Source organism: Lepidochelys kempii, chromosome 23, assembly GCF_965140285.1.
Source record: "Lepidochelys kempii isolate rLepKem1 chromosome 23, rLepKem1.hap1, whole genome shotgun sequence".
NCBI lineage: Eukaryota > Metazoa > Chordata > Testudines > Cheloniidae > Lepidochelys > Lepidochelys kempii.
This window is the reverse complement of record NC_136402.1, coordinates 18,228,412-18,251,521: the sequence shown is the minus strand read 5'-3', so window position 1 is coordinate 18,251,521 and position 23,110 is coordinate 18,228,412. Positions and strand designations below refer to the sequence as shown.

At 68.8% G+C, this 23,110-nt stretch overlaps 3 protein-coding genes across 5 annotated transcripts; 2 read left to right on the top strand and 1 right to left on the bottom strand.

The window, feature by feature from the left end:
- The first annotated feature begins 722 nt into the window (after positions 1–722).
- On the top strand, positions 723–4,197 carry LOC140902000 (Golgi-associated RAB2 interactor protein 6). Its single transcript, XM_073321558.2, has 6 exons — positions 723–1,365; positions 1,803–1,984; positions 2,331–2,595; positions 2,761–3,068; positions 3,321–3,373; positions 3,958–4,197. The coding sequence occupies exons 1-6, from the start codon at positions 1,210–1,212 to the stop codon at positions 4,065–4,067; spliced, it is 1,074 nt and encodes a 357-aa protein (XP_073177659.1). The 5' UTR covers positions 723–1,209; the 3' UTR covers positions 4,068–4,197.
- A 130-nt stretch (positions 4,198–4,327) lies between these two features.
- APEX2 (apurinic/apyrimidinic endodeoxyribonuclease 2) lies at positions 4,328–7,299 on the top strand. Of its 2 annotated transcripts, XM_073321535.2 has the most exons (6): positions 4,328–4,488; positions 4,954–5,037; positions 5,160–5,346; positions 5,563–5,709; positions 6,036–6,105; positions 6,270–7,299. In XM_073321535.2, the coding sequence occupies exons 1-6, from the start codon at positions 4,380–4,382 to the stop codon at positions 7,182–7,184; spliced, it is 1,512 nt and encodes a 503-aa protein (XP_073177636.2). In that variant the 5' UTR covers positions 4,328–4,379; the 3' UTR covers positions 7,185–7,299. The 2 variants fall into 2 exon arrangements, with proteins under 2 accessions (XP_073177636.2, XP_073177637.2); XM_073321536.2 differs by lacking the exon at positions 4,954–5,037 and having other exon boundaries at positions 4,329–4,488.
- A 5,125-nt stretch (positions 7,300–12,424) lies between these two features.
- Positions 12,425–23,091, bottom strand: ALAS2 (5'-aminolevulinate synthase 2). Of its 2 annotated transcripts, none has more exons than XM_073321528.2 (11): positions 22,983–23,091; positions 21,531–21,722; positions 21,211–21,372; positions 20,928–21,050; positions 19,435–19,642; positions 15,378–15,562; positions 14,954–15,133; positions 14,698–14,862; positions 13,838–14,106; positions 12,940–13,102; positions 12,425–12,668 (listed from the first exon to the last, which is right to left on the bottom strand). In XM_073321528.2, the coding sequence occupies exons 2-11, from the start codon at positions 21,706–21,708 to the stop codon at positions 12,505–12,507; spliced, it is 1,797 nt and encodes a 598-aa protein (XP_073177629.2). In that variant the 5' UTR covers positions 21,709–21,722; positions 22,983–23,091; the 3' UTR covers positions 12,425–12,504. The 2 variants fall into 2 exon arrangements, with proteins under 2 accessions (XP_073177629.2, XP_073177630.2); XM_073321529.2 differs by having other exon boundaries at positions 21,211–21,369.
- Between the last annotated feature and the right edge of the window lie 19 nt (positions 23,092–23,110).

The window sequence follows — 23,110 nt, the reverse complement described above, 5'->3', positions numbered from 1 at the left end:
GCTTGTGGAACTGGGAGCAGCTAGAGATCCTGGGGGCGGTGTTTGGGGTGTGGGGGACTCAGAGCCAGGCTACTGCTCTGTTAGTACCTGACCCCCAGCCCCGTTGGTGCCCCTCACTCCTGACTTGCAGCCCCTCGGCTCTGCGATCTTGGCTCCAGGCTGGACATGGGGTGGCAAGAGCTGGGTGCAGGGGTGAGATACTGCTGGGGCGGGGGGGGGGGAGATGTTAATTCCCCCTTACCCCAGTCCTCCTGCAGGGAACCAGGCTGGAACTTAAATCACGCAGCCTCTGTTGCAGGGGGGGCAGAATGAGCACTGGAATGCCGGCGCCATCTTGGTAGAGGCCTGGAAAGGCTGTTGCGTGGGCGCCATATTGGATGTGTCGGATGAGTACTCAGTGCGGTCGGGAGAAGGACGCCATATTTATTGTGTCGGAAATAATGGAGGGCGCCCCATGTGCGCCATCTTGGGTGTGGCCCTGCCACAATGGCCGCTACTGATGCGCCATCTTGGGTGTGGCATGTGCTAGATTTGCTCCCCCCGCATTATGTCATAGAGAGGAGTGTGACGTTATAATTTACCCTCGCCAGGCACGGGGAGGGGGGGAAAGGGGGTGGGGCCAGTGGGAGCTGGAGACCGCCCCCAGCTGCTGTCGCTGCGAGCGCCCCCTAGAGGGGCCGCAGAGGTGAGCTGCAGCCCCATACGCCGGGCGGGGGAGTGAGCTCCCCTTCCTCTAAAATAGCGGCTACAGAGACCCCCCCACCCCAAAGGGGCTGGTCCCTCCCAAGGGATAGAACTGTCCCCAATAGGGGGCGGGGCATGGAACTAGGGGGCGGGGCTTGGACCTCGGGAGGCGGGACTATGGGAAAGCCTGGAGCTGCGGGAGAGGTTCAGAGCTGGGAGGGGGTCTCAAGATAGCTGGGAAATTTCCTACTGCTACAACCCCACCCGACGTTGGCTGTGTCACCCCCGCCACTATCACAATGGGGTGGGGGGCAGAGGCACCTGGGGCTGCAGGACCAGCAGGTCTGCGGTGGGGGGGGCTTACACCCAAAAAGCCCGGCACTCTCCAGGCTGCAAACAGAACCCAGGAGTCCAGGCTCCCAGCCCCCCCTGCTCTAGCCCACTAGACCCCACTCCCTTCCCAGAGCCATGGAGAGAACCCAGGCGTCCGGGCTCCCTGCCCCTATATTCTAGGCTGCTGGGACGATGCACGAGGAGTTCGTCCTGCCGTATTACACGGCGGATTGCGACCAGGCGCGAGGGCTGATGAACACGGCCATGGGGCCACTGCAGCGCCAGCTCCGGGCGGGCGAGTACGAGATCTTCCAGTACGCCCCCATATTCGAGAGCGACTTCATACAGGTACGGGGCGGGGGCTCAGAACTGGGGGCAGGACTATAGGGAAAGGGCAGAGCTGGGGGTGGGGGCTCAGCTGGGGGCGGGGCTATAGGGAAAGGGCAGAGCTGGGGGCGGGGCTATAGGGGCGGGGACTCAGCTGGGGGCGGGGCTATAGGGGAAGGGCGGGGGCTCAGCTGGGGGCGGGGCTATAGGGGAAGGGCAGTGTTGGGGGCGGGGGCTCAGAACTGGGGGCAGGACTATAGGGAAAGGGCAGAGCTGGGGGCGGGGCTATAGGGGGCAGGGACTCAGCTGGGGGCGGGGCTATAGGGGCGGGGACTCAGCTGGGGGCGGGGCTATAGGGGAAGGGCAGAGCTGGGGGCGGGCCTATGGGGCAGCAAACAGCTGGGGCTAAGCAGCTGAGGGGGGATGCACTAACCTGCCCCTCTACGCCCCACCCACAGATCAGCAAGCGCGGGGAGGTGGTGGACGTGCACAATCGTGTCCGAGTGGTCACGGTGGGCGTGGCCTGCACCAGCCCAGCCCTCCTGGTGCCCAACGTGCTGCTGCTGGCCCGGCCCGTGGTCCCCTCCGAGGAGAGCCGGGGCCGCCGGGGTCCCCCTGCCAAGGCACTGGAGCTTACCAGGTGAGACCCCCCCCCCATAAATGGTGCTCCTCACTCCTGACCCGCAGCCCCTGCTAGCCCGGCCCTGGGCCCCCCCCAGCTCTGCCGGTGCCCCCCCCCAGCTCTGCCGGTGCCCCTCACTCCTGACCCGCAGCCCCTGCTAACCCGGCCCTGGGCCCCCCCCCAGCTCTGTCAATGCCCCTCACTCCTGACCTGCAGCCCCTGCTAGCCCGGCCCTGGGCCCCCCCCAGCTCTGCCGGTGCCCCTCACTCCTGACCCGCAGCCCCTGCTAGCCCGGCCCTGGGCCCCCCCCCAGCTCTGCCGGTGCCCCTCACTCCTGACCCGCAGCCCCCTGCTGTCCCTGCAGGCTGCTCCCGCTGCGGTTTGTGAAGATCTCAGTGCACGACAGCGACATGCGGCAGCTGCGGCTCAAGCTGGCCAGTGGCCGCTCATTCTACCTGCAGCTCTGCCCCCAGGGCGACACCCACTGCGAGCTCTTCGACGTGTGGGTGCAGATCATCAACCTCCTCCGGCCGCCCGCCGAGGGGAGCTACGGAGGCCAGGCTCTGCCCGGAGACCCCGGGGCTTTCGGGGAACCCCTGTTTCGAGGCATCAGCCAGGACACCACCGGGGTGAGACACCACCAGCTGCTCCCCCCAGGGCTGGGCTTGGGGTCTAGTGGTTAGAGCAGGTCGGCTGGGAGCCAGGACTTCTGAGTTCCCTGGCTCAGGGAGGCGGGGCTGGGAGCCTGGACTCCTGGGTTCCCTAGCTCTAACCCATCCCGTTGTCCTCCCCAGAGCCTGGAGTCACTGGCCGCCGAGGAAGAGGGCCCGGATGCCTTGAGCGTCCGCAGTCTCCGGACCGCCAGCCCCTCCAGGGATGACCCAGAGAGCTTGCGCAGCCGGACCCCCCCCAGCCTCAGCCCCTCGCTGCCCCGCAAGCCGCCCAGCGTGGGGAGGGGGTCGCAGCGGGGCGGGTCCACAGGGGAGCGCAGGAGCCAGGCTGAGTCGCCAGGGGGGTCACTGGCCCCCCAGGAGAAGAACCAGGGCAGCCTGCAGGGCAGCCAGGGGAGCAGCCCCTTGAGCAAGAAGAAAGAGTCCAGCAGGTGAGGGGGTGGGGGGAGGGCCGAGGAAATTGGGATCCGGCGGGTTGGGGGCAATGGGAGGTGCCGGGGGTATGGAGCCGTGAGAGTTGGAGGAGGTTGGGGGGGGGGGTGGGGGGGAAGGTGGGGGGAAGATGGGAAGGTCAGGGGGAAGGGAGGCATGGGGGGGAGATGGAGGGCCTGGGAGATCAGGGGAAGGTGGGGGGAGGCGTGGGGGGATCTCAGGGTCTCATTGTTTCATCATTTCATTTCCAGGCGGGCAGATCGAGGAGGGGGAACCACACGGAGCAAATCATCGCAGACCCGGAGTAGGAACCCGGAGTAGTCCCCCCAGCTGCTCTCCCTGCGTGACAGCCCCCTAGCCCAGCCCTCCCCCACTGCATCCCCCAGCTAGCCCCTGCGGCCCGACCCCCGTGCACTCCGTCTGCCCATCCCTCTGCCACCGAGGGTTGCCAACTTTCTAATGGCAGAAAACCAAACAACCTTGCTCCGCCTCCTGCCCCGCCCCTTCTCTGAAGTCCCGCCCCCATTCACTCAGGCTCCCGCCCCTCCCTCTGCCCCACCCTCACAGGACTGGGGCCCGGGGTTGGGGTGCTGGAGGGGGCGTGTGAGGGCTCCAGTTGGGGGTGTGGGCTCTGGGGTGGGGCACGGGAGAGGGGCTCTGGGCTGGGGTGAGGGTGCGGGGATGCGAGCTCCGCGAAGGACCTGGTGGCCACTTGGGGAGCCGTGCGGGCCTGGCAGGCAGGGAGCCGGACTTGTAACAGCCCGGTCAGCGGTGCCGGCGGGAGCCGCCAGGGTCCCGCTGCGAAGGGGCGGTCTGGGGTCCGAGTGGGGACACGCCCGGCCCCCCAGGCAGGCTGATGCCCGGCCCCGTTCTCTGCCCCGGCTGCAGGCAGGAAGCCCAGCCGGATCCTGTCGCTGGTGAAGTCTCTGTCCCGCGCCAGCCTGAGCCGGGGCGACGGCCGGAGCCGCCCCCCCAAGGACAAGAAGAAGAAGCGCTGAGGGGAGGAGCCAGCTGCACGTGGGAGGAGCCAGCAGAGAAGGGGGAGGGGCATGATGGAGAAAGGGGCGGAGCCTCCTGGGGCAATTGGGGAGGAACCTGCCTGAGAGCCCAATAAAGTCTCAGTTACCAGCAAGGGGCGTGGTCCTGAGGGGGAGGGGCTACCCCATGGGGCGCGGCCATATGAGGGCGGGGCTCTGGCAGCAGGGGGCGGGGCTCGGAGCGTTTCTAGTCCGCTCCCGCTTCCCAGACCATCACTTCCGGGGCGGGGCGGAAGTGACGGAGGCGGCGCTCCCGCGCGGCGGGCTCGGGGGATGCGGCTGCTGAGCTGGAACGTGGCCGGGCTCCGGGCCGGGCCGGGCCCCGCGGGGCTCGGGGCGCTGGGCGGGGACGTGATCTGCCTGCAGGAGACCCGCGTCACGCGTGAGCGGGGTCAGGGGTCACAGGGGCGGAGCCAGGGGAGGGGAGCAGAGCAGGGCTTGGGGTGGGAGGTCCCGTGGGGAAGGGAGTCACAGGGCATGGCAAGGAGGGTCACAGGGCAGGGGTCAAAGGGCATGGCTAGGGGAAGTGGGGGGTCACAGGGTAGGGGTCAAAGGGCATGGCCAGGGGAAGTGGGGGGTCACAGGGCAGGGGTCAAAGGGCATGGCTAGGGGAAGTGGGGGGTCACAGGGTAGGGGTCAAAGGGCATGGTCAGGGGAAGTGGGGGGTCACAGGGCATGGCCAGGGAAGTGCGGGGGGCGGCAGAGGACAAAGGGCAGGGCTAGCGATGGGGGTCAGGGGTCAAAGGGCACCGTGCACAAGGGGCCAGACAGGCCCAACCTGCCCCCAGAGCGATGGGGAGAGGGGGGCAGAGCCCAGCCTGACCCTGCGGTGACCCCGTGTCCCCAGGGGACCTGCTGGAGGAGCCACTGGCCATGGTGGATGGCTACAACTCCTACTTCAGCTTCTGCCGCACCCGGAGCGGCTACTCAGGTAACCGGGGCTTGGGGCCCAGGCGTCCTGGCTTCCAGTACCCCCCCCAATCACTAGACACCCGCCCCCCCAGAGCTGGGGCTGGCACTGGACTCCTGGGTTCTCTCTCTCCTTTCTATCAGGTGTGGCGACCTTCTGTAAGGACAGTGCCACCCCGCTGGCAGCGGAGGAGGGGCTCTCTGGGCTCCTGGCCCAGCCTGGGGAGGGCGGTGCCGTGGGGTGTTACGGAGACCTAGGGGCCTTCACACCCCAAGAGCTGAAGGCGCTGGACAGCGAGGGGCGCGCGGTGATCACCCACCACCGCATACGGTGAGGGGCGTGGGGACCCCTGCGGGCCATGGGGTATTGTCCCTGAGGATTGTGGGGTGAGGAGCTGTGGGGCAGGTGCCCACAGAGTGCTGGGTTGGGAGGGGCAGGGGGCCAGGTGAGGGGGGATGGTTGTTGCCAAATGCTGGGGCCAGGGGGGGCAGATGCCAGCCTGACCCCCTCCCCCCGCACACGTGTTTTCTGCACCCCCCCCCGCAGCACCTCAGCACAGCAGGAGACCACTCTGACGGTGATCAACGTGTACTGCCCCCGGGCCGACCCCCAGCGCCCCGAGCGCACCGCCTACCAGGCATCCTTCTACCGCCTGCTGCAGGGCCGGGCCGAGGCGCTGCTGAGAGACGGGGGGTAGGTACCCTGCCCCCCCCAATCCACAACACCTCCCTACCTGGGCCGAGGCGCTGCTGAGAGACGGGGTTCGTATTCCCCTCAATCTCCCCTGACCTCCCCCTCAACCCAAACCCAAGCACCTCTCAAAGCCAGAGGATCCAGGCCACCCGCACATCTCCTGGAGGATCCAGGCCCCTCCCCTCCCCATAGCCCCACCCAGGTCTTGTCTCTCCACCACCCCCCTTCAGAGCCCCTCCTGGGACTAGAGACCTCCCCATCCTCTCACTGCCTGGTCTCCTCCCTCCAGACCCCTGACCCCCCCGGCCCTGTTTTTTGTCTTCCAGCCACGTTGTGATCTTGGGGGACATTAACACATCGCATCGGCCCATCGACCACTGCGAGCCCGGGGACCTGGTTAGTGCCCAGGGGGGTCCCTCCTCTAATCTGGGGGGTTGGTGGGGAGCCAGGCCACCTGGGTTCTCTCCCCAGCTCAGGGAGGGGAGTGGGGTGTAGAGGGAGCAGGGAGCCAGGACTCCTGGGTTCTCCAGAATACTGACTCTCCCCTCTCCTTCCCCCAGGAAGCGTTCCAGGAGCACCCAGGCCGGCGCTGGCTGGATGGGTTCCTATGGGTGCCAGACGGGCCCCCCGGGCAGGGGCTCTTCGTCGACACCTTCCGCCTCCTGCACCCCAGCCAGCCCTATGCCTTCACCTGTTGGCGCATCGACACCGGCGCCCGGCTCACCAACTACGGCACACGGCTAGACTACGTCCTGGCTGACCGGGCCCTGGCGCTGGCCGAGCTGCGGGACGCCCGCGTCCTGCCCGAGGTGCCCGGCTCCGACCACTGCCCCGTGCTGGCCGAGCTGGCGGCCACCTTCCTGCCGGCGCGCCGCTGCCCCCCGCTCTGCACCCGCCACATGCCTGAATTCGCCGGCACCCAGCAGAAGCTCAGCCGCTTTTTGGTCAGGGTGGAGCGGGGAGTGGGCGCGACATGTCAGGCGGCCGGGGCGGGGCGGGGGTGCTCCACACAGAGGGGGAGACGCCCACCCAGGGGGCAAGGGGACCTGCTGAGCTACTTCAGAGCCTCACAGGGCCAGCTGAGGACAGGCACGACCCCAAATGCACTGGGGCAGAGTGGACAAGAGCCAGCCCAGGATGCCCCAGGGCACAGGACACAGGAGATGGCCCAGGATGCCCCAGGGCAGGGTGGACAACGGGAGCCCTGCAATGGCTTGGTGCCCAGGGAGCTGATGATGGGGCAGGCAGCAGGCACCCAGGACAGCTGCCCGGCCCGCTGGCGTGCAGTGCTGCCCGGCCCGGCCCCCCCACCCTGCTGCCCGGCTCACAGGCAGCCCTGTGCCCTGCGCACCGTCCGCAAACCCGGCCCCAACCGTGGGCGGCGTTTCTACGTGTGCGCCCAGCCCCCTGGGCGCCCCAGCGACCCCCGTGCCCGCTGCGACTTCTTCCGCTGGGCCAGCAAGGGGCACTCGTGAGGGGGTGTTTTTTTTCCTCCCTCAAATCATTCCTGTAGGAATTCGAGCCTGGATTCCTGGGTTGTACAGAAGGGGAAACTCCATCTATTTTTATAAATAAAGAAGATGAAAGACACTGGGTTGGTGTCATTGTTTGTGGGGGAAGCCAGGGTTCTCTCCCCAGCTCTTCCGGGGCCCTTCCCCTGCAAAGATTTCTTTTAGAATCATAGAATATCAGGGTTGGAAGGGACCTCAGGAGGGCATCTAGTCCAACCCCCTGCTCAAAGCAGGGCTAATCCCCAATTTTTGCCCCAGATTCCTAAATGGCCCGCTCAAGGATTGAACTCACAACCCTGGGTTTAGCAGGCTAACTAACTTAGTCCAAAATGCCATCTTTTTTAAAGATGGGCACTAGCCTAATACTGATGAGGTTCCTGAACTGAGGTTCAAGTAGGGGCATTGCCAGCAGACACTCATGAGAGGATTCCAGCCTTTCCAATCCTCTCATGAGTGTCTGCTGGCAATGTTAGGCTAGTGCCCATCTTTACTTTTGGCCCAATTCTACCATTCCTTCTAGCCTAACCTTGCAAGGGGGGGGGGGAACCCCACGACACTCATGAGAGGATTGGTGGGGTAAGGGTGAGGGCAGGTGTGGGTTCCCCCCCTTGCAAGGTGAAAGCTGAGGGGTTGGAGAACAAAGGAATCAGGTGACAAGCTGGCTCAGGAAAGGAACAAAGGCACTTCCTGCAGAAGGCTGTTGACGGGATTGGATTGGCTATGAAACGTTTCATATTCTCTGTGTATATATAAAGTCTGCTGCAGTTTCCACAGTATGCATCCGATGAAGTGAGTTCAAACTTCCCCAGGTCACTGGGTATAATGAGCCCTAGAGGGCAGGGGTCTCTGGCTTAGCTGAAGTCCCTTCCAACCCTGATATACAAGGACACTCTGAGAATCCCGATGGAGGCTGCTACTCTGCTCAAAAGGGGCTGGGAACCTGGGGGCGGGGCGGGCAGCCACCGGACGCAGGAACCAACCAGGGACACCTGCAGACTCAGCCCTCCAAAGGGTGGGGCATTTCCAGCCCTTGGCGCTGTTTACGGGCGTGTTCACACTGTCTCTTTATTCACGGATTTGGACGCTGCAGCGAGAGCCAGGCAGGCCCAGGGCAGAGCCCGGTCCGGTCCGCCCAGCGCCCAGCCAGACCAGCACCCCCGGACGCCTGGGTCCCGCAGCCCAGCCCCGGCCGCTCCCTGCAGCCCCTGCTCCGGATGCAGCAGCAGCCGCCGCTCCCCGCGCGGCGGCCGCGCCCGGCTTTATAGCCCGCCGCGCCGCAGACCAGCCAATGGGGCGGCCGGAGGAGCCGCGCATGCGCCCTTCTGCCGGGAGGGCGCGGTTCACTAGCGCGGCCGCTAGGTGGCGTCCGAGGGTCTTATATAAGCCCCCGCCCCGCCCAGCGATTCTGCGGCTTCCCCACCGCCGAGCCTGGGGGCGGCGGGAGGTGCCGGGTCCCGGTCCCGGTCCCCCCCGCCCGGCGGCGGCCTGGGACTGGCCGGAGCTCGAAATATTGTGGCCAGAACTTTTCCTGCCTCGGGGCTGAAGGGCCCCCGCCCCCCAGGGACGTTTGCACCCTAGGGCTGCGCTGTACATGGGGGGGGTCCCCCGTCAGTCTGCCGCCCCCCCCCCCGTTACAACCCGGGCCCCCCTGTCAGTCTGCCGCCCCCCGTAACAACCCGGCCCCCCCTGTGAGTCTGCCGCCCCCCCCGTTACAACCCGGGCCCCCCCCTGTGAGTCTGCCGCCCCCCCGTTACAACCCGGGCCCCCCCCCGTCAGTCTGCCGCCCCCCCCCCGTTACAACCCGGCCCCCCCTGTCAGTCTGCCGCCCCCCCCGTTAGTCTGCCGCCCCCCCCCGTTACAACCCGGCCCCCCCTGTCAGTCTGCCGCCCCCCCCCCGTTACAACCCGGGCCCCCCCCGTCAGTCTGCCGCCCCCCCCGTTACAACCCGGGCCGCGCCCCCAGGAACGTGTCTCCTTGGCCCGAGCAGGGTCGATCAAAGCCGGGCTCTCGGGAACGGACCCTCGGGTTTAGGGCGCCCCTTTCTAGGTGAGGAAAAGGGCAGCAGGCGCCCGGGCCCCCCCAACCGCCGGAAGGGATTTAGGCGCCAGCTCAGAGGGATTTAGGCGCCAGCTCGGAGAATTCGGGTCTTGAGCCGCCCGGGCAAAACCCAGCGGACAGCGAGGCGCCGACTCGCTCTTCTTCAGCCGCCTCATTTTAGGACCAAGCCCAGCTGCTCCTTCGTTGTAAAAGCAGCAGAATAATCGCCTCGGAGAGAGAAGCCGGCTTCGGGCGGCTCTTGGAAGTCCAGGGGCTCCGGGCTGGGGGGCCCAGGGACAGCTCTGTCTGTCCCCCGTTGGGGGGGTTCCCTGAGAACCCCCCCGAGCATTTCACGGCCACCAGTTTGGGAACCACTGAACCAGGCAAATCTCTAGAGAAGTTGATGGACCCCCAGGGGCCACTGGTCTAACCCACTAGCCCCCCACTCCCCCCCAGAGCTGGGGAGAGAACCCAGGAGTCCTGGCTGCCAGCCCCCCAACTCCCCTCCCAGAGCCGGGGAGAGAACCCAGGAGTCCTGGCTGCCAGCCCCCCAACTCCCCTCCCAGAGCCCGGGAGAGAACCCAGGAGTCCCAGCCCCCCACCCCATCTCTGCATCGCCTCACCTTGTGGCAGCCACCAGGGACCACAGCCCCTGCCCTGCTCAGCCCTCCACTCCTCCCGCCCCCCCAGGCCTTTAATCCACCCGGCCCCCAAGGGCCTCCCCCCCAAGACTAGAACATAGACCCAGACCTGGAGGGCGGCAGGGGCGTGCGCCCCTCTTGCTTCCTCTCCCCGCGACCGCACAGGCCCCCCCAGTACCCACCCCTTGCTATCCAGGTCCCCCGCGCCCCGTTCACCACCCCCATCCCCCCACACCTGCGTCTCAGGGGTAAGGCCCGGACGCCTGGGTTCTCTGGGAGTGGCATCTTGTGGGTTGGGGTGCGGGGGGAGCCCGGACGCCTGGGTTCTCACTCACTCGGGGGCGGAGGGGGGCCCAGATGCCGATGGCTCCACCCAGCGCTTGTCCCGGCCTCCAGCAGCGTCCGCCGGCTCGGCTCCCTGGCCAGACGGACTCAGCGGGGGCGGGGAGCGGAACCCAGGCGTCCGGCCGGCGCCCAGCTGCTCCTCCCCCGTCCCTGCCGTGTTGGGGCGACCCTCCCCAATGGGGGGGGGTCAGAGACAGAGAGCAAGGGGGGGCAGGAGCTAATGGGGCGGGGGCTCGGAGGAGGCCCATCAGGACCCACCTGTGGGGCTGGTCATGTGACCAAGTCACCTGATTCCCCCCCCCAGTACAATGCGAAAGACTCGGGGGGGGGGGGCTGCCTTGGCCACCGCTGAGAGTCTGTAACCTCCACAAAGGGGTTTTAACAGCCCCCCCCCGTGCTATGTCTGCTGGGAGGGCAGAAGGGGGGAAGCAAAAGTCCCCCCCATAAAAGACCCAATGGACTAATTACTGCCATGTCATTTAAACCCTGCCTTGTGCCCCCCTCCGTGAGCAGGGAGCCCCCCCACCTGGGGGGGCACAGTCCGCTGGAGGGAGGATCACGGAACCGTCCCCCCCTTGGGCTTTTTTTCTTCTTTGCCCAAAAAGAAAGTTTTATAGAAAATAAAGTTGTTTTCCAACTGTGGGAGGCAGGAGCCCCCCCCAGCCCCACGTGCTGGGGGGGGAGCCGGATACTCCAATCTGGGGGGTGGCAGGCGAGCTGGCCAAGGGCACATGGGGCTGCATTAGTAGGAGCGTTGCCAGCCGATCGAGGGGCGGGATTGTTCCCCTCTATTCGGGGGGCCTTGTCTGGAGTCCTGCGTCCAGCTTTGGGCCCCCCACGACAGAAGGGATGTGGACAAATCGGAGAGTCTAGCGGGGGGCAACGGAAATGATCAGGGGGCCGGGGCACATGGCTGAGGGTCACGAGGAGGGGCTGAGGGGGCTGGGGTTATCTCGTCTGCAGACGAGAAGGGGGGTTGACAGTAGCCAGTGAAGGGGGGTCCCCAAGAGGATGGCGCTCGGCTGGTCTCAGCGGGGGCCGCACAAGGAGCCATGGCCTCGAGTTGCAGTGGGGTGGGGGGGTCTAGGTGGGATATTAGGAAACACGGTTTCCCAAGGAGGGGGTTCCCTAGGAGGGGGGGAAGCCCGGGAGTGGGTTCCCTAGGGCGGTGGGGGAATCCCCATCCTTGGAGGGTTTAAGGCCTGGCTGGACCAAGCCCTGGCCGGGATGATTTTGTTGGGGCTGGTCCTGCTCCGAGCAGGGGGTTGGACGAGAACCTCCTGGGGTCCCTTCCACCCCCATCGTCTGTGAGTCTAGGTGCTGGTGGGGGACCCCGATATTCATGACGCAGTAGAACCCCCCTTTCCTCTATGACTCGGACACTAAAGGGGAAATCGGGGGGTGAGGGAAGCGCCCCCGAATTCTGCCACCCCCCACCCATGGGACACCCAGCGGGTGGGGGGGACACACAAAAGAACTTAATGCCAGCGACTGCAACATGTAAACATTTTTTTAAAACCCCTCCCCCCCCGAATCCTCCCAGCCCCGCTGATGAGCCCCTGTCCCCGAGCTGCCGATTGGGGGGGGGGGGGCTGGTACCGTGAGTGCCTGAAGACTTCAGGGGGGGGCTGTGGTTCATTGAGCCGCCCCCCCCCAACTAAATGTGCTTTCATTGGCAAGCGGGGGCGGGGGGGCAGCCTGGCTCTGGAGCAGGTGGGGGGCAGAGAGCGAGCAAGATGGGAAACACCATCCCCCCCTTCACCTAACCAGGACCAACACTTCCCACGCACAGCCTCCCCCCCCAGCACCATGGGGCTGCCCCATGGCCAAGTGCAACCATGATTATCTTCCCCACCCTGCCACATGGGGCCGCTAGATCCCACTGGCCACCCCCTGGGGCCTTCACTCCCACACCAGCGCCACCCCCATTCTCCTCCCCCCAGCCCAGAGCCAAGGGAGGCTGGAGCACCCGGGCTAGCCCCGCTCCCCCAGCCCCCCCACCAGGCAGGGCGCCCAGGGACCCACATGGCGGGGGAAGAGCCGGCCCAGGATTCCATGGGTGACAGCGGGGGCAGGGCTGGGAGCCCGGACGCCGGGGTTCTTTTCCCGGCTTTGGGAGAGGAGCAGTGGCGGAGATGGGTGCCCGGACGCCTGGGTTCCACGCAGTCAGGGACACGGACACAAGCTGAGGTGCTTTATTTTGAGCCCTGGCCAGGTCGTGCCCCGGGGTCCGTCCCGCGCGGGGGGGGGTCCGTCCGGGCTCACGCACTGCTGGTGATGCACTGGGCCCCCAGGCTGCCGAAGGAATCCCGCTCCCACTCACTCATGAGGGCGAAGTGCAGGGGCCGCTGGCAGAAGTGGCAGGCGGAGGACGCGGGGGGCTGCAGGGGGAGCCCCACGGCATGCCAGCCCTGCACAAGCCGCTCTGGGGGGGGAGAGATGGGGTGAGACCTCTGTGCCCCCCCCCAGGTACCCGTCCATCCCCTCACTGCACCAGCGGTAGGAGGGGACTGGCACGGGACCCTGACCTCTGACCCCAGCCCCCCCCCCGGCTGCCCCTAATCTCCCCTCCCCCATGGGACCTCCATCCCTCACCTACTGCCCCCCATATGGCCCCTCCCAGCCCCCACCTCCCTCCCGTTTGACCCCCCCAGCTCCAGCTGGCCCATCCCCTGCTCCCAGCCCACTGCCCTCACCCACGAAGTAGTCCATCATGGGGGGCGTGTGGTGGGGGGAGGGCGCCAGGCGCAGCAGCTCCTCGCCCCGGGGCACCGTGGGGTAGTTGATGGCCTGGACATAGATGCCATGTTGGGACAGGAGAAGGTCGCAGAGCCGGGAGTTCAGGGCCGCGTCGCCCACCTGCGGGGGGAGCCGGAGAGACAAGGGTGGGACCCAGGAGTCGGGGAAACAGCCCCTCCCTCCCACACCCCCCACACACAAACACACAGACACCTCCAACACACTAGGCCCCGCTCCCCTCCTGGTGTGCCGGCGCCCCGCCCCGCCCCCCCCCCCGCTCTAACCGCTAGACCCTGCTCTCCTCCCAGAGCCAGGGAGAGAACCCAGGAGTCCTGGCTCCCCGCCCCCCCCCGCTCTAACCACTAGACCCTGCTCTCCTCCCAGAGCCAGGGAGAGAACCCAGGAGTCCTGGCTCCCCGCCCCCCCCCGCTCTAACCACTAGACCCTGCTCTCCTCCCAGAGCCAGGGAGAGAACCCAGGAGTCCTGGCTCCCCGCCCCCCCCGCTCTAACCACTAGACCCTGCTCTCCTCCCAGAGCCAGGGAGAGAACCCAGGAGTCCTGGCTCCCCGCCCCCCCCCAGCTCTAACCACTAGACCCTGCTCCCCTCCCAGAGCCAGGGAGAGAACCCAGGAGTCCTGGCTCCCCGCCCCCCCCCCGCTCTAACCACTAGACCCTGCTCCCCTCCCAGAGCCAGGGAGAGAACCCAGGAGTCCTGGCTCCCCGCCCCCCCCAGCTCTAACCACTAGACCCTGCTCCCCTCCCAGAGCTGAGGAGAGAACCCAGGCGTCCTGGCTCCCAGCACGTCCCTGCTCAACCCAACCCCCTTCCCCGAGGACCCAGGCGTCCGGCCGTACCCGGATGGGGATGATGTGGCTGGGGCAGTTGACGACGGGCAGCCCGGCGTCCATCAGCAGCTGCCGCAGGTGCTTGACGTTGCGCTGGTGGGCCCGGCGCAGCCCCCGGCCCTCGGGCCCTGCCAGCACCCGCAGCGAGGCCAGGGCGCCCGCCAGCACCGGCGGGGGCAGCGAGGTGGTGAAGATGAAGCCGGCCGCGTAGGAGCGAACCGTGTCCACCAGGGCGGCCGTGCTGGCGATGTACCCCCCCACGCAGCCGAAGGCCTTCCCTGGGGGCGGGGGGGAGTGGGGTGAGACGGTGCCCCCTGGCCAGGTCCCCGCCCCACAGCACGGCACCCCTCAGAGCCCCCGGCCCAGCCCCGCAAATCACAGAGCCCCCGAGTGCACGCCCTGCCTGCCCGGGGACAATGCCCTCTGCCCAGCCCCCTGCCCAAACCCCCACCCCACGGCGCCCGCCCTGCCTGCCGGGGAGAGCCCCCCACCCAGCCCCCCACATCACAGCGGCCCCTAGTGCCTGGCCCTGCCTGCCAGCACCCCCTGGCCAGCCCCGCACAGCACCCAGCCCCCCACCATGCAGCATGGCACTCCCCTGCCCAGCCCCCCACATCACAAAGCCCGGCCCTGCCTTCCGGGGAGAACCCCCCACATCACAGCACCTGCTAATGCCCACCCTGCCTGCCAGTGCCCCCGGCCCAGACACCCACATCATGGCACCCCCTAGTGCCCAGCCCTGCCTGTCAGGGGACACTGCCCTCTGCCCTGCTCCCTGCCCCACAGCGCCCCCCAGTGCCCAGCACTGACTGCCAAGGGAGAGTGCCCTCCTGCCCAGCCCCCCAGCGCCCGCCCCCCTGCCGACTCACCCAGGGTGCCGGAGACGATGTCGACCTTGCCCAGCACCCCGTCACGCTCCCCGATGCCTGCCCCATGGGCGCCGTACAGCCCCACAGCGTGAACCTCGTCCACGAAGGTGAGGGCGCCGTGTGCGTGGGCCACGTCACACAGCTCCTCCAGGGGGCAGATCCCACCTGCGGGGGGAGAGGGAGCAGTTGTGGGGGGTGTCCCTGGGATGTGGGGGGAGGGGTGGGACCGTGGGGGAGCAGGGCAGGGGGTCCCTACCATCCATGGAGTGCACGGTCTCGAAGGCCACAATCTTGGGGATGCCGGGGGGGCTGTGGCCCAGAAGCTGGGCCAGGTGCTGGGGGTCGTTGTGCCGGAAGACGTGCTTGGGGACCCCGCTGTTGCGGATGCCCTGGATCATGGAGGCGTGATTCCCCGCGTCTGAGAAGATCTCACAGCCTAAAGAGGGGTGGGTTAGTGCTGTGACCAGAACCCAGGCGTCCTGGTCCCCTCCCAGAGCTGGGAAATGAACCCAGGCATCCTGGCTCTCCGCCCACCCCCGTGCTAAACCCCAGACTCCACTCCCCTCCCAAAGCCAGGGAGAGAACCCAGGAGTCCAGGCTCCCAGCCCCACCCCCCCACTGTAACCACTAGACCCCATTCCCCTCCCAAAGCCAGGGAGAGAACCCAGGCGTCCTGGTACCGGGCATCATCCTGGCCAGGGTGAAGAGGGTAGAGTCGTTGGCAACGTAGCAGGAGGAGAATAACAAGGCAGCGTCTTTGCGATGGAGCTGGGCCAGCTCCCGCTCCAGGTCCACGTGGTACTGGCTGGTGCCCGAGATGTTCCTGGTGCCCCCAGCCCCCAAGCCATGGTGCTGCAGGGCGTCCCTAAAGGGGAGAGATGGGTCAGCATACAGGGCTGGGCTAGCAGGGGCTGCGGGTCGGGAGTGAGGGGCAACGGCAGGGCTGGGGGGAGCCCAGGGCCAGGCAGGCAGGGGGCTGTGGGTCGGGAGTGAGGGGCACCGGCGGGGCTGCGGGGGCACGGGCTGCGGGTCGGGAGTGAGGGGCACCGGCAGGGCGGGGGGAGCCCAGGGCCAGGCTAGCAGGGGGCTGTGGGTCGGGAGTGAGGGGCACCGGCAGGGCTGGGGGGCAGGGGCTGCGGGTCGGGAGTGAGGGGCACCGGCAGGGCTGGGAGGGCAGGGGCTGCGGGTCGGGAGTGAGGGGCACAGGGAGCAGGGGCTGCGGGTCGGGAGTGAGGGGCACGGGCAGGGCTGGGGCGCAGGGGCTGCGGGTCGGGAGTGAGGGGCACCGGCAGGGCTGGGGGACAGGGGCTGCGGATTGGGAGTGAGGGGCACCGGCAGGGCTGGGGGGCAGGGGCTGCAGGTCAGGAGTGAGGGGCACGGGGGGCAGGGGCTGCGGGTCAGGAGTGAGGGGCACCGGCAGGGCTGGGGGGCCAGGGGCTGCAGGTCGGGAGTGAGGGGCACCGGCAAGGCTGGGGGGACAGGGGCTGCGGGTCGGGAGTGAGGGGCACCGGCAGGGCTGGGGGGACAGGGGCTGCGGGTCGGGAGTGAGGGGCACCGGCAGGGCTGGGGGGGCAGGGGCTGCGGGTCGGGAGTGAGGGGCACCGGCAGGGCTGGGGGGGCAGGGGCTGCGGGTCAGGAGTGAGGGGCACGGGGGGCAGGGGCTGCGGGTCGGGAGCGAGGGGCACCGGCAGGGCTGGGGGGCAGGGGCTGCGGGTCGGGAGTGAGGGGCACCGGCAGGGCTGGGGGGCAGGGCCTGCGGGTCGGGAGTGAGGGGCACCGGCAGGGCTGGGGGGCCAGGGGCTGCGGGTCGGGAGTGAGGGGCACGGGGCGCAGGGGCTGCGGGTCGGGAATGAGGGGCACCGGCAGGGCTGGGGGGGCTGGGGCTGCGGGTCGGGAGTGAGGGGCACCGGCAGGGCTGGGGGGGCTGGGGCTGCGGGTCGGGAGTGAGGGGCACCGGCAGGGCTGGGGGGGCAGGGGCTGCGGGTCGGGAGTGAGGGGCACCGGCAGGGCTGGGGGGCAGGGGGCTGCGGGTCGGGAGTGAGGGGCACCGGCAGGGCTGGGGGGACAGTGGCTGCGGGTCGGGAATGAGGGGCACCGGCAGGGCTGGGGGGAGCCCAGGGCCAGGCTAGCAGGGGCTGCGGGTCGGGAGTGAGGGGCACCGGCAGGGCTGGGGGGCAGGGGCTGCGGGTCGGGAGTGAGGGGCACCGGCAGGGCTGGGGGGCAGGGGCTGCGGGTCGGGTGTGAGGGGCACCGGCAGGGCTGGGGGGGCAGGGGCTGCGGGTCGGGAGTGAGGGGCACCGGCAGGGCTGGGGGGGCAGGGGCTGCGGGTCGGGAGTGAGGGGCACCGGCAGGGCTGGGGGGGCAGGGGCTGCGGGTCGGGAGTGAGGGGCACCGGCAGGGCTGGGGGGGCAGGGGCTGCGGGTCGGGAGTGAGGGGCACCGGCAGGGCTTGGGGGCAGGGGCTGCGGGTCGGGAGTGAGGGGCGGGGGCAGGGGCTGCGGGTCGGGAGTGAGGGGCGGGGGCAGGGGCTGCGGGTCGGGAGTGAGGGGCGGGGGCAGGGCTGGGGGGACAGGGGCTGCGGGTCGGGAATGAGGGGCACCGGCAGGGCTGGGGGGAGCCCAGGGCCAGGCTAGCAGGGGCTGCGGGTCGGGAGTGAGGGGCACCGGCAGGGCTGGGGGGGCAGGGGCTGCGGGTCGGGAGTGAGGGGCACCGGCAGGGCTGGGGGGGCAGGGGCTGCGGGTCGGGAGTGAGGGGCACCGGCAGGGCTGGGGGGGCAGGGGCTGCGGGTCGGGAGTGAGGGGCACCGGCAGGGCTGGGGGGGCAGGGGCTGCGGGTCGGGAGTGAGGGGCACCGGCAGGGCTGGGGGGGCAGGGGCTGCGGGTCAGGAGTGAGGGGCACGGGGGGCAGGGGCTGCGGGTCGGGAGCGAGGGGCACCGGCAGGGCTGGGGGACAGGGGCTGCGGATTGGGAGTGAGGGGCACCGGCAGGGCTGGGGGGCAGGGGCTGCAGGTCAGGAGTGAGGGGCACGGGGGGCAGGGGCTGCGGGTCGGGAGCGAGGGGCACCGGCAGGGCTGGGGGACAGGGGCTGCGGATTGGGAGTGAGGGGCACCGGCAAGGCTGGGGGGACAGGGGCTGCGGGTCGGGAGTGAGGGGCACCGGCAGGGCTGGGGGGACAGGGGCTGCGGGTCGGGAGTGAGGGGCACCGGCAGGGCTGGGGGGGCAGGGGCTGCGGGTCGGGAGTGAGGGGCACCGGCAGGGCTGGGGGGGCAGGGGCTGCGGGTCAGGAGTGAGGGGCACGGGGGGCAGGGGCTGCGGGTCGGGAGCGAGGGGCACCGGCAGGGCTGGGGGGCAGGGGCTGCGGGTCGGGAGTGAGGGGCACCGGCAGGGCTGGGGGGCAGGGCCTGCGGGTCGGGAGTGAGGGGCACCGGCAGGGCTGGGGGGCCAGGGGCTGCGGGTCGGGAGTGAGGGGCACGGGGCGCAGCGGCTGCGGGTCGGGAATGAGGGGCACCGGCAGGGCTGGGGGGGCTGGGGCTGCGGGTCGGGAGTGAGGGGCACCGGCAGGGCTGGGGGGGCTGGGGCTGCGGGTCGGGAGTGAGGGGCACCGGCAGGGCTGGGGGGGCAGGGGCTGCGGGTCGGGAGTGAGGGGCACCGGCAGGGCTGGGGGGCAGGGGGCTGCGGGTCGGGAGTGAGGGGCACCGGCAGGGCTGGGGGGACAGTGGCTGCGGGTCGGGAATGAGGGGCACCGGCAGGGCTGGGGGGAGCCCAGGGCCAGGCTAGCAGGGGCTGCGGGTCGGGAGTGAGGGGCACCGGCAGGGCTGGGGGGCAGGGGCTGCGGGTCGGGAGTGAGGGGCACCGGCAGGGCTGGGGGGCAGGGGCTGCGGGTCGGGTGTGAGGGGCACCGGCAGGGCTGGGGGGGCAGGGGCTGCGGGTCGGGAGTGAGGGGCACCGGCAGGGCTGGGGGGGCAGGGGCTGCGGGTCGGGAGTGAGGGGCACCGGCAGGGCTGGGGGGGCAGGGGCTGCGGGTCGGGAGTGAGGGGCACCGGCAGGGCTGGGGGGGCAGGGGCTGCGGGTCGGGAGTGAGGGGCACCGGCAGGGCTTGGGGGCAGGGGCTGCGGGTCGGGAGTGAGGGGCGGGGGCAGGGGCTGCGGGTCGGGAGTGAGGGGCGGGGGCAGGGGCTGCGGGTCGGGAGTGAGGGGCGGGGGCAGGGCTGGGGGGACAGGGGCTGCGGGTCGGGAATGAGGGGCACCGGCAGGGCTGGGGGGAGCCCAGGGCCAGGCTAGCAGGGGCTGCGGGTCGGGAGTGAGGGGCACCGGCAGGGCTGGGGGGGCAGGGGCTGCGGGTCGGGAGTGAGGGGCACCGGCAGGGCTGGGGGGGCAGGGGCTGCGGGTCGGGAGTGAGGGGCACCGGCAGGGCTGGGGGGGCAGGGGCTGCGGGTCGGGAGTGAGGGGCACCGGCAGGGCTGGGGGGGCAGGGGCTGCGGGTCGGGAGTGAGGGGCACCGGCAGGGCTGGGGGGGCAGGGGCTGCGGGTCGGGAGTGAGGGGCACCGGCAGGGCTGGGGGGCAGGGGCTGCTGGTCGGGAGTGAGGGGCACCGGCAGGGCTGGGGGGGCAGGGGCTGCGGGTCGGGAGTGAGGGGCACCGGCAGGGCTGGGGGGGCAGGGGCTGCGGGTCGGGAGTGAGGGGCACCGGCAGGGCTGGGGGGCAGGGGCTGTGGGTCGGGAGTGAGGGGCACCCTCTCACATGGCAGCCTGCAGCACCCGCGGGTGGCGGCTCATGCCCAGGTAGTCGTTGCTGCACCAGACTGAGACCTCGGGGCCCGCGGCCGCCCGGGCGAAGGGGAAGGCGTCCGCCCGGCGCGTCACCGTCTTGAAGACGCGGTAGGTGTGATCCCGGCGCTTGGCCTCCAGCCGCCCCTCCAGGAAGGAATCGTAGGAGAAGGTCCCGGAGCCTGCAGGGGGGAGCAGGGTCAGAGAGAGACCCCCCCCGACACAGCGGTATCCCCCCCTCCAGAGCTGTGGGGCAAAAGGGGAGGCCTGCAGAGTGGGGGCGTGAGGGAGGGGTCACAGAGTTGTGGGGCAAGTGGGGGGGGGGCTGCGCAGTGGCGGAGGGCGGGGTCCTGAATCCACGGCTCCCACTCCCACAGGAGACCTTGGCGTCTAGGACAGGGCTGGGGAATCAGCCAGGGAATATCCCCGGGCCCCCCAGCCCTGGCCCGCTGGGCGCCCCGGCTCCAGAGAGCTCTGTTCGAATTGGGAACGGTGCAGAGACGGGCAAGGAAACCGACCCAGGGGCTGGAGGAGCCACCGTAGGAGACTGAAAAGTTCAGCTCGGAAAAGAGCCCACGGAGGCGGGAGGTGAGCGCGGGCTCTGTGTTCAGGACTGGTGCAGAGAGAGGGAACTGGGGGGCGTCATTCACCCCTTCCCCTAACACAAGGGCCAGGGGTCCCCCCACAAATTCAAGAGGCGGCTGGTTTCACACAAACACAAGGCCGTGGCGCAAGCCGACCTGCGGAACTCCCTGCCGCAGGATGTTGTGAAGGCCGGAACTATAACTGGGTTCAGAGAAGTTCCTGGAGGCTAGATCCAGCAATGGCTGGTAGCCAAGAGGGGCAGGGAGGCAACCCCATGCTCCGGGTGTCCCTAAACCTTCACTGCGGTCGCAGGTTTGATTTCTTAAGTCAATCTGGGCCGTTTTTCCGAAGGGATCTGCTCCAGGAATTATTATTGTGGGGGTGGGGGGGTGTTCTCTGGCCTGCGCTATACTGGGGGGGGTCACTTCTGGCCTGGGGGGTGTCTATGAATCTCACCAAGGGGGGTCCAGGGTGGAGGCTGAGTTGAATGTTGGGGGGGCCCCAGTGGAGGGGGGGGCGGTCATTCCATGAGCCGGATGCCTTTGGCTCCCCGCCTGCTGATCTGGACTGAGCCCGGGTTGAAAGGCCGCTGGCAGAGGAGGTCAATTAACCAAGCAGGCTAATTGCTGAGGGAGCTGATTGGGTGGAAGGAGCCCCCCCAGTTCCTCCCCCACAGGGCTATATAAGCCAAGGGGGAAGACAGGTGAGGCTCACAAGACCTGGTTATGGCTAGCTGGGAAGGAAGGGCCCCCCAGAAGAGCACCCCACAGTCAAACCACTGTTGTCCATCCCCTCTCCGTATCCCCCCCAGGCGTCTCCTCCGTCCGACCCGATGGCTCCCCTCAGACCCACGGGCCCATCTAACCCGGTATCAGGCCTCACCTGGCATGTTGTCCTGGAGCAGGTGGGTGGGGAGGAGCCGGGCGTCGGGCCCCGGCCCCTCATGGCTCAGAAATTTCTTCCGGAGGCTGGACTGGACCTCGAGGAGCAAAGAGCTGAGAGGGTCTGGAGGGGCACAGAGATGGGGGGCGAGTGGGTTAGAGTGTGTGGGGCTGGGAGCCAGGACACCTGGGTTCTCTCCCTGGCTCTGGGAGGGGAGTGGGGTCTAGTGGTTAGAGCAGGGGAGGGGCTGGGAGCCTGGCCTCCTGGTCAGAGCAGTCCTCACCTGCCTTGTAGACCTTCACATCCTCCTGCACCTCTGGCCCAGCGCGCTGAACGATCCGGCTCCGTCCGCCCCGCACCTCCGACTCCATGAAGGGGCAGTGGGTCTGGGAAGGGCTGGAGGCTGCTTCTGGGGACCCTGACACCTGGGAGACAGATCCTGCTGCTGGGGAGAGACAGCCAAGTGAAAGGGATGGAACCCAGGAGTCCTGGCTCCCAGCACCCCCCCCACACCCACCCCGCTCTAACCACTAGACCCCGCTCCCCTCCCAGAGACGGGGAGCGAACCCAGGTGTCCTGGCTGCCAGCCCCACCACTGCTCACCAAGTAGGATGGGGTTGTCCATCCCCCTCTGCAGGTCTGGGGAGGAGCCCATCAGGGTCCGAGCCACCATGACGGGACATCGCTGGGCGCTGCTCACCAGCAGGGGGCGAGCTTTGACCAAGAAGACGCTGGGGTCCCGGGTCAGGAAGGGGCAGCGCTGGAGGAAGGAAGCCATCATGCCGGATTGTGGTGCTGCCGAGGAGAAAGAAAGGGCGTGAGGAACTCAGGCATCCGGGACCCCCGCCCTGCAGCACGGCACATCCCCACCCCCCCAGCTCTTTGGGGGAGGAGGGAACACGCAGATACACCTGGCCAGTTGTGCCTGGAGGGGTATGGCGGAGGTGGAGAATTTCCTTCCTGACCCTCGGGAGCCCTGAAGCATGTGATTGGCCTATTGGCCAAATTTGCCCCTCCAGGATTTTTTTTGGGGGGGAGGGGCAAATCTGAAAATGGGAACGGGGGGGGGCACCTTGGTTCAGTACAGCCACACTGGTAAGCACCTGTCTGTCGATAGATCAAGGTGGGCAGAAATCGACGCCTTCCAGCGCACCAGTGCCCCCATGGAGACCCCCCCTCCAAATGACTCATCCCCCCCATCCCAGAGGAGTAACAATAGGGGGACAGGTTGAGTGGGAGCATTGGAAGGGCCCATCCACCAAGCGGGATTGGAGGGTGGGCGGAGGTGGGTGGACGGGACCCGTCTCCGTCCCATGTCCTGTCGGTCTTTATGGAGCCGAGGTTGTGTGAAAGTCGGCGGGGCTGGGAGCCAGGACTCCTGGGTTCTGTCCCAGGCTCTGGGAGGGGAGCAGGGTCTAGTGGTTAGAGTGGGGGGGAGGTTGCTGGGAGCCTGGGTTCCACCCCTTTCACTTGGCCATCTCTCCCCAGCAGCAGGGCGGGGCCGTGTCTGCTGGAGGCTGATAAGAGCCATGGGGGGGCCCACCCAACGCAGCTGTGGGGAGAGGGTTGCGGGGGGGGGCACGGATGGATGGGGAGCAGAGGGGAGGCCCTAGCAGAATGATGCCCCAAATGCCTAGGGGATTTTATGGGCGCAGCACCGCCCAGGCCCCATTCCCTGCCCCTCAGGACTCAGCGCCACCCCCCCCGCTGTGGGGCCAGATCAGAGCCGGTGCCCCTTCAAGGGGCAGGGCCCCCTAACAAGCCATGGGGCTGAGTTGTTGGTGTCACCGGGTTGCTGATGGCCCCCAGCTGGCTGAGCCCCCCCAGCAGAAACACCCCCAAAACCCCTCCAGGATTAATCACTTCTACCAACTGAGCCCCCCCTTAGGTTATGCCCTGCTCCCCCCATCCCTCCAGGTGTGTCCTCCTCAGCTGCCCCTTCCCACTAACCAGCCCCGCAGATGAGTCCCCCAGCAGCCCCCTGCATCCCCTAACCATCCCCCCATGCTCCCCCCCCCACTGGCCCCCTCTGCCTCCCCGGCTGACCCCCATTACCTGTTGTCCTGCACTGAGGACGAACAACCAGCACTGCCTGACGCACCCCCAGCAAGGGCTGCCCAGGCCCCCGCTCGCCAGCCCCACCCCATAACGGAGCCACCCAGGCCCACAGATAAGGGCAGGCT

Coding starts and splice junctions, on each gene's coding strand:
- APEX2 (XM_073321535.2), top strand. CDS start 4,380: ATGCGGCTGCTGAGCTGGAACGTGGCCGGGCTCCGGGCCGGGCCGGGC. Junction 5,038..5,159: donor CACCCGGAGCGGCTACTCAG/GTAACCGGGGCT, acceptor CCTTTCTATCAG/GTGTGGCGACCTTCTGTAAG. Junction 5,347..5,562: donor ATCACCCACCACCGCATACG/GTGAGGGGCGTG, acceptor CCCCCCCCGCAG/CACCTCAGCACAGCAGGAGA.
- LOC140902000 (XM_073321558.2), top strand. CDS start 1,210: ATGCACGAGGAGTTCGTCCTGCCGTATTACACGGCGGATTGCGACCAG. Junction 1,366..1,802: donor TCGAGAGCGACTTCATACAG/GTACGGGGCGGG, acceptor CCCCACCCACAG/ATCAGCAAGCGCGGGGAGGT. Junction 2,596..2,760: donor TCAGCCAGGACACCACCGGG/GTGAGACACCAC, acceptor TGTCCTCCCCAG/AGCCTGGAGTCACTGGCCGC.
- ALAS2 (XM_073321528.2), bottom strand. CDS start 21,708: ATGATGGCTTCCTTCCTCCAGCGCTGCCCCTTCCTGACCCGGGACCCC. Junction 15,563..19,434: donor CGGGTGCTGCAGGCTGCCAT/GTGAGAGGGTGC, acceptor TCTCCCCTTTAG/GGACGCCCTGCAGCACCATG. Junction 13,103..13,837: donor GCCACATCATCCCCATCCGG/GTACGGCCGGAC, acceptor CTCCCCCCGCAG/GTGGGCGACGCGGCCCTGAA.